The 8,882-nt window shown below is 31.4% G+C and overlaps 1 protein-coding gene across 1 annotated transcript; it reads right to left on the bottom strand.

Moving 5' to 3' along the window:
• Nucleotides 1-1,105: 1,105 nt before the first annotated feature.
• UGT73K2 (UDP-glucose flavonoid 3-O-glucosyltransferase 7) lies at nucleotides 1,106-2,777 on the bottom strand. The gene has a single exon (XM_004506369.4). The coding sequence runs from the start codon at nucleotides 2,697-2,699 to the stop codon at nucleotides 1,242-1,244; it is 1,458 nt and encodes a 485-aa protein (XP_004506426.1). The 5' UTR covers nucleotides 2,700-2,777; the 3' UTR covers nucleotides 1,106-1,241.
• Between the last annotated feature and the right edge of the window lie 6,105 nt (nucleotides 2,778-8,882).

The raw sequence follows: 8,882 nt of genomic DNA, 5'->3' as shown, positions 1-8,882 counted from the left end.
TAGATTTCAATCTTTGCCTAAAGAATTTCATCTATTTGTTGTAGAAAGAATTTTTCGTTATCTTGTTGGTACTACTTTTCTTGACCTTTGGTATAGCAAAGGAACTCATTTAGATCTTGTAGACTAATACGGTGTTGATTATGCTGAGGATAAAATTGAAAGAAAAAGCACAAGTGGTGCATGTCAATTTCTTGGATAAGCTCTAATAAGTTGGTCAAAGTTGTAATTTAATGGATATTAGATGCATTTAAAAAAACTTGATATATAATAGATGCATTTGTTCTTTCATTGTGTTTTTCATCTTTGAATTTTTGTAATATCTGCCTATTTTAGAATGCAACTATTTAGAATGCAACTCTTTGTTTTAGAATGCAACCATACTGGTTGTTCAAGTGGTTCTATTTGGTGTTTTGCATTGCATGTGAATGTGACTTGATCAAATCTCCTTTCCTATCAGTTCGGCTACATCATTGTAAGTTTCTAACATGCTTTTATCATCAATATACTTGTCACAAGATGTTTTTTGATCATTGATCACCAATCGTATTGATTTATACATTATAATGTTATGTCGGTCACATTAAACTTTTTAGTTAAGCTTCGCTGCTGATTGAGACAAAAAAAACTTGTTGCAAAGGTACTAGTATTAGTTTTTTTTGTCTTAAACGGTCATAACAAAAATTCATCTTTGGGCATATTAAAAAAAACAAATTATCTTACTTCATTTTTCTTTTCGGTTGTAATTATAATTCTATTAATTAGAAAATATGGAATATCAAATCACTTACATTCAGCCCATTCAAAAAACACTTGGAAGGGAATATATAATTAGAGGAACAATAATTGACAAATTTAGAAGCAAATATAAATAAGAAATTTCAACAAAAATATATCTAATCTATCAAGATGTCTAATCTTATTTATAGTAAAAAGTTTAAATAAATAAAATCTCAAAAAATAAGAGAACTTCTCACCAATTATGCTGAGGGTGGAAATTAAATCCACATTATTGCCAAGTTTGATTTAACTTTTCTTATCTATTGGAGTGACCTTTATTTCCGGCAAAAGTCTGATATATCTATCGTCTGGTCTCATTGCAATCATGTGGTAATAAGTTTATTTGCTTAAAAAAATATGCTTTTGTAAACAGAGATTTGGACTGCAAAGCATCACAACAAACTAAGGCAGCCCATTAATTATTGTAAATTAGGGGGAAATGAAAATCGGAACTTAAAAACTAGCTAGTTGTTGATCGACTGACGTGGGCCCACCACACTTTGAAGGTAATCAACAAGTGCTGTGAGACAATTTTGTGATGATCCACCTTCTTGAACAGCTTTCCATGCTTTCTCTTTCATATCTTTTGCTCTTTTTCTTATTTCATTACCACCACCATCACCATCCATCAAACTCTTCACACCTTTCTCTATCCTTTCCCAACTCACCACTGTCTTCTTAGCATCATAAGGTGACATGCTCCACTCCGCCGCACCCACCTCCACCCCAATACGATGCACCTCCGTCACCAACTTCTCATTATAATATTGATCCCCAAATCCCGGCATCGTAATCATCGGTACTCCAGAACTTATAGCTTCCACAGTGGCATTCCAACCGCAATGCGTTAAAAACCCGCCAATAGATGGATGATCCAATATCAATGGTTGTGGGACCCACCCTTTAATCAACATTCCTCTATTCTCTTCTTTCATCCTCTCTTTAAAACCTTTTGGTAACCAATTTTCATTATCATCATCATCATCATCTCCTTTTCTATGAACCACCCAAAGGAATTGATGCTTTGAAGCTTCAATTCCTTTGGCTAGCTCTAGAAGTTGATCGTTTGATAAACTACATAAACTCCCGAAGCTAATGTAAACAACGGAACTTGGCTCCTTTGTATCGAGCCAAGTGAGACACTTGTGTTTCGTGGAAGATCCATTACTAATATTATCCGTTTTCTCTAGGGTGGTTTTTATCATGAGTGAAGTGGGTCCCACATGCCAAACCTTACGTCCGGTGAGATTCTCGTAATATTCCGTGTAACCTTCGTCTAATTCAGCGAAGCTGTTAACAATAACGCCGTGAGAGCCTTTTTCTGCTTCGACCAGTGGCTCAGTGAGCCTAGCGAAACCCGGTGACGGTTTAATTGGAAGTGTGATTGGATGAGGAAGTTCAGGAATATGATAAGGACCTGAATCTGAAACAAAAGCTTCAGGATGAGATTTTATAGCTTCAATCATACAAACATCAAAGATTGAAATTGGGTTAAAAACAAGCCTTGGGATTTGTAAAATTTTAGCAGTTGATTCACTCCACGTGAACATGATATCAGGAATGAAAACATCAGGTGGGTTTTGTTTCATGAAGGCTTCAATTTCTGGTTTAAGGATGTGGGCTGCCATGACGATTTTACTGGCGGTTTGGTTATCGGAAGCGGCGAAGAGATTTTCGACACCGATAGGGAGACCGAGTTGGGTTGCCGGGAATTTAACAATGTGGACGTTGATGAAGCTTCCAGTGGCTTTGTCATGTTCGATTGTTTTGTCGAAGAGTTGAGCGTTGGAAGGTGTTGTTATGATGGTTACTTTTTGGTTTTTAGAAGCTACTAAACGAGCTAAGTTGACGAGAGGGATTAAGTGTCCTTGTGCGAAGAATGGGAGCATGTAAATTTTTATTGGCTTTGATTTTGTTTCCATTTCTTGCTTGCTTTTGCCAGCGATTTTTCTTTCACAGATTGTAACTCCTCTCTTCTTTTCTTGGTAATACTCTTTTCATGCGTTAAGGTATATATATACACACATATAAAAGAGAGCGAAACATATTAATTATCTTTTTTTTTTTTAAGAAAAAATTACTCCCTTCCATGTTTTTTATAAAAAAGTATATCAAATCACATAAAATATTTATTTATTATTAAATAACAGAAAAGAAATTGTTTATAGTTATTTTTTTATTTTAATGACCACAAATAATCCATAAAAATCATTCTGACTAACACGAGTGACTTAAGAGTGAGAATAGATTAGATTGTTCGGCAAGTAAATACAATCTAATCTACGAAATGATTAAAATAAATTATGTTTTATTTTATATAAATGAAGATAATGCTTTTTAAAAAGTTTATTTCGCTAAAAAAATGTTACAAATTATAAAAGAAGCTTTTTACACATAGCAAATCAAATTACTTAGGAATAATAATTTTTTATTAATTATTATTATATACATTAAATTTTGAATTTCGTAAACTTATAAATTTATTAACATATAACTAATTTATTCATATTAATTTATATTACTTTTTATATCTAAATATATTATAATAAAATAAAATTAAAAGATAGTATTATATAAATTTAAACTCTTTAAAATTTATATTAAATTTTAAATAAAAATATTTAATTTCATTAATATATTTATTTGTTAAAAAATATTTGATTATTTATTTAATTTTTATAATATAAAATAGACTTGAGTTAGTTAACAGAATGTACTATACTTTTGTAAAAGTCAAATAATTCGATTTTCATCCTAATTGAGAGACGTTGGTCGCTAAAAAAGACACGCGGGCTACGATAGATTTACACGAGCAACACGCTGTGGCACTTTATTATATTAAAATTATAGAAGTAATATATTATGAAAAAACGTAGCTCGTGAACAACGTGGACCATTTTTTAAACAAAATAAATAAAAGTAGATTATATATTTTTTGTTTTTTTTACTCAGTAGATTATATTTGTTATGAACAAAGAGTACCCTTATTGGAGTTACTTATTATTAATGGACATTAAATATGATTCTTTATTTATCAATTTGTGTTATATAAATATAATTTATATTGTATTATAAAGATATATTTTGAATAGTATAATGCAATATTTTCTTTTTTCTTTTATTATATTTTTCTTTCTATTATTCTATAACTTTCTATAATTTTAATTAATTTCATAACACGTTATTAGCATCAGACTTTATCATATGGACGATAATATAATTATCTTGAGTTTCTATTGCATGAATAATTTTTCTTCTTATTTATACTATCTTTTATTCATGATTTTGTATCTATGTTTAATCTCTTTTTTTTTGTCAATTTTTTATTTATTTTCCATGTATAAATTTTGTTGAGGAATTTCTTTTGCATTTATAACTACCATATCTTTATTTGTTTATATTGCTTAATTTTGAAAGAATTTAACAACTAAACATCCCTGAAGGATTACAAAAGTGTGATTTTCTTGGATCAATGTATGATGATTTGTTATATAGTTCGTGAGGAACTGATAATTTGATAATCAAGAATCCTTGATGGATTGTGCTAACAATAAATTTTCTCGATCAATGTTTATGAAGATCATTTGTCATATGAATCTTGAAGAACTAAAACAAAGTTAATATTAAAGCATCCATAAATGATCACTTAAAGGATGAGTTGTCTTGAACGCTTTTAGTGACGATTTGTGATTGAGTTCTTGATGAACTTGACCTTTAGATCATGATTAAGTCTACAAGATCTATTTGATTTTAATAGGAATTTGAAACAAAGGAAAATGAGAGAAACATGTATAATTTTATAGCACTCGAATATGCTTCTAAAGTAACAAAATTGAGAAAATAATTTCAAAAATATTTGAAAGTTTAATCACATATGTGATTGAACAAAAGAGTAGTGATGTTAGAACATCAACATGATCATAAAAAAAATAGAGAAAACAAAATTGCAAACAAGAAACACAAGACATTTGATCATAGATATCGACAAAGTGTGCCTACGCCTTCGACTACAGAGCAATTGTAATTACTTCCTAATAAGTGGATTTATTAGGGTTTACATAATTCAAGTTTTGTTTAAATAGTAATAATAAGGTTCATATTATAACAATACATCTTAACCATATCGCAGGGATTGTCTCCACCGCACCCTCAATCGCCTCCATAACAAACATTTGGGCACAACCCACTTGATATACCTATAAGCCATACTCAACACTGAGTAATAATAAGGTTCATAACAAACAAGCTCATATCCTGACAACTAGTGGTATAAATCCGGCTTTACACTGAGAAACATGTAACATGTCGAAGCAGTGCTTGAACTTGTCACTAGTGACTGGTTTGGTCAACATATCGGTTCCATTCTATAAAGTATGAACCTTTTCAAGTTAAATATGTCCAGATGCAAATAACTTTCTGGTTTTGTGAAACTTCACATCAATGTGCTTGTTTCTAGCTTGATACACTTGATTATTTGCCAAACGAATGACATTTTTACTATCACAATACAACTGAACTCTACCTTGCTAAACACCTAGCTCCTTAACTAACCTTGTAACCCATAAGGCCTTTTTAGCATCCTCAACTATTGCCATGTATCTACTTTAGTTGTAGACATAGTCATGTTGTAGACCTTTTATCATCCATATCACTTGCATAATCAGAATCAACATATCCTACAATTGAGAGATCACCTAGTTCGCTGCTAAACATGATACCATGATCTGTTGTACCCTTCAAATACTTGAAAATCCACTTAACTGCTTCCTAATGATGTTTACATGGTTTGAACATTAACTTTCAAACTCTACTTACAACTTGTGCCAAATTTGGTATAGTGCAAACCATTACATACATTAAACAATCAATGACACTAACATACAAAACCTTTGACATATACTTAACTATTGTATTTGTCTTTGAACATTGATCCAACAAGAGTTTAAAGTGATTCGCTAATGGATTACTCGCATCCTTTGAATTTCTTATATCAAATCTTTCAAACACCTTTTCAACATAACTTTTCAAAGAGATCCATAATCTTATAGCACTTATGCCCTTGTTGTGGAGAGGAAACCACAAGAAAAGGGATTTGAATTGTGTTTTGTTTAAGAAAACTTAATTATAAAAATAGATTATAAATTGGTGATGTTAAAAGCAAGAACATATAAAGAGATAAGGAAAAGAACACAAGTCAATTTATTCTGATTTACCACCAACATAATAGCTATGTCCAGTCCTTTCACACTAGAGGATTTAATCAACTAAACACCTGCTAGTCAATCTGACCATGTTCAAGTCTTCTTAACCTCGTAGCTTAGTACAATCAAGTTTTTGACGGTAGCAACCACTATTGGGCTAAATTACAAATAATACTTAAGATTGTTTTCTGAGTATCTCTCACAAGAGAATGTTTACAAGGTATTCTCTTATAATGTATTTGAGGTTTTTCAGCACTAAAAAAATAATACAAAAGTTTTTTTCATGCGTTGTTGTATATGACGGTAGTAGGTTTTTTGTATGTTTGCAGTGAAGATCACAAGTCCTTTTATAGAAAAACCACAAGGCCATTAGGGTTTTTGATTATTTATGTGATTGCATGAAACCAACATGTAACATAATGACTCGTATCAAATCTTCAGATATCTTAAATCAACATTAAAACTTGTTCAAATCTGCTTTGTAATTGATTCAATGTATCTTGATAGAAGCAACAAAACTACTCAAGGATGACATTTTCAGAGGATGGCATGCACTTTTACAGTCAGAGGATAAATCTAACTTTGATGAGTGGAGGATGTAAGAATGCTGACTTCTTCAAAATTTTGGGCTAAAGAGTTGACTTTTTATCAGAGCATTGACTTTGTCAAAGTGTTGACTTGACGTTTTCAACAAACGGTCAACTGTTTGCTAGATTCCTCAAATGCAGATTTATCAAAGCGATCTTACATTAACAAATTCATTAGAGGCACGTTGATGGCATATTTAACAGAGTTAGTCACAACTATAACAAATCTTCTAGAGCATTATCTTGTTTTCCTTGTTTATCTTCTCTAATTTTTAGAGGATGTAGCGTAATGTCTTTAAGTTTCATGACAAGGGAACTAAATGGTGGAAACAAGTTAATTCTAGGAACAATTTCTCTAATGGTTTTGATGCTAACAAAAGTACTTGGTGAGAATAATTTATTGCACTAAACAATTTCACCAAGTATGCAAAAATTAGAACAGGAAAATCGGAGGAAACGACTAAAGCATACCACTAGAGAAAGTCACCAAACAATACCACTAGGGGATATCATCAGAGGAAGGGACCATAGGATACCATCACCAGAGGATATGACCACTAGAGGATCCTGAACTTTGGGACTTGGTGGAAGCTGGTTATATTGCTCCAACAAAAGAATATAGTATTGACACTCTAAGAAATGAGATGGATGCTGATTAGAAGAAGATGTACAAGATGCATCATAAGCCCAAAGCATTCATGATAAATGCAATAACTTTCAAGGAATTTGACAAGTGCACTAACAAGGAGACAACAAAGAGCATTTATGATAGTCTGATTCTGAGTTATGAAGGAAGCAAGCAAGTTCAAGAAGCAAAGATCAATCTCCTAGTCAAAAAGTATGAGCTATTCATGAATGAAGAATATGAAGACATTGAAACAATGTTTTCCAGATTCCATGCTCTAGTCTCAAGATTAAAGATACTTGAGAAGAGTTATGCTACTATTGACCATGTGAAAAAAATTCTTAGGAGTCTGCCAAGCAAATGGAGACCTAAGATTACAACTATTGAAAAAGCTAAAGATCTTGATACTCTTAAATTGGAAGAATTAATTAGCTCCTCGAGATCACATGAAATTAGCTTGCAGAGGATGATCCCAAGAAGCAGCAACCAACTTTGGTTCTAAAATCAAAGCAGAAGAAGGTTCTTAAGGCATCAGCATAATTAGAGGAAAATGATTTAGATGGTCTGAATCTGAACTTAGTGATAACGAGCAAAAAAAATTAATAGCCTTATCTTTGTCATCGACCTTCATCTCGAGCCTCATCAAATAAGTGATTATTCTGTTGAAGGAATTAACATAACTACACCAAAAATCAGTAATATATAGAGCTCATTTTATGGCTTTTTTTGAAAAACTGTTGTTGTTACATGTATTAAAAAATAAATAACTTTTAGATAGCGTTTTTTTTGTACAAGTGAGGTTGTAGGACTAACCCTTAGACTAAACTTTTTTAGTAAAACATTGTCATAAACATATACATTAGAAAGCATTTTCCTATGAAGTGTTGTCTTAGATCTTATAAAAAAAAGAATTTTTTTGTGAACCTTAAAAAGAACTTTTCTTAAAAACATTGTCTAATGTTTATAGCGCTTAAGTTAAAAGCGATTTCTTTCTAGTGTTGTCTATAGTTAACCAAATTATAAAAAAAAAACATACAAAAGCCAAAAAATCATATATCGAAACATACGTGCACCCAACAGAAAACCTTCTTTGTTCTTCTTTTTGACCAAAAACCTTTATCTTCTTCGATCTTCTCTTATTTGCATGTTGCTTCTAGAAACCCTAAAAAGAGAAACCAGAAACACGAGAAACCCATAAACTCGAAATCCATAAATATGAAACGCAGAAACCCTTCTTCTTCTTCTTCTTTAATCGATTTATGAAAATGCAAACACAAGCAACCCAGAAGCACAAACAGATAAACCTAGGAGAAACTTAGAAACCCATAAGTCTATTTCAGCAACACAAGCGCAATAAACCCATAAATCCAAACACAAAAACCCAAAAACAAGAAACCCATTTCCATCCTTTACTTTTGTCACTGAATTGCACCTTCTAACGATTGTAAGTCTCAATAACCTTTTATCATAAAAATGTTTCATCATTTACATTGATTAATTTTAAGTGTTGATTTTTTTTTATCGTTTATAGGTTTTTCCAAATTTGAATTAAGACCACAACTCTGTTTTCATCACTGTTCACACACTAAACCTCTCCTCTCAAGTTTGTAAGTCTCTAAAAAAAATTCTCAAAGAAAATATTTGGTAGTTCGTAGTTGGATTTTGTTGAAACTTATTATGTTGCTATTTTTC

Source organism: Cicer arietinum, chromosome 6, assembly GCF_000331145.2.
Source record: "Cicer arietinum cultivar CDC Frontier isolate Library 1 chromosome 6, Cicar.CDCFrontier_v2.0, whole genome shotgun sequence".
Taxonomy (NCBI): Eukaryota; Viridiplantae; Streptophyta; class Magnoliopsida; order Fabales; family Fabaceae; genus Cicer; species Cicer arietinum.
Note: the sequence above shows the minus strand (reverse complement) of the source record. Positions and strands in the feature narration are given on the sequence as shown.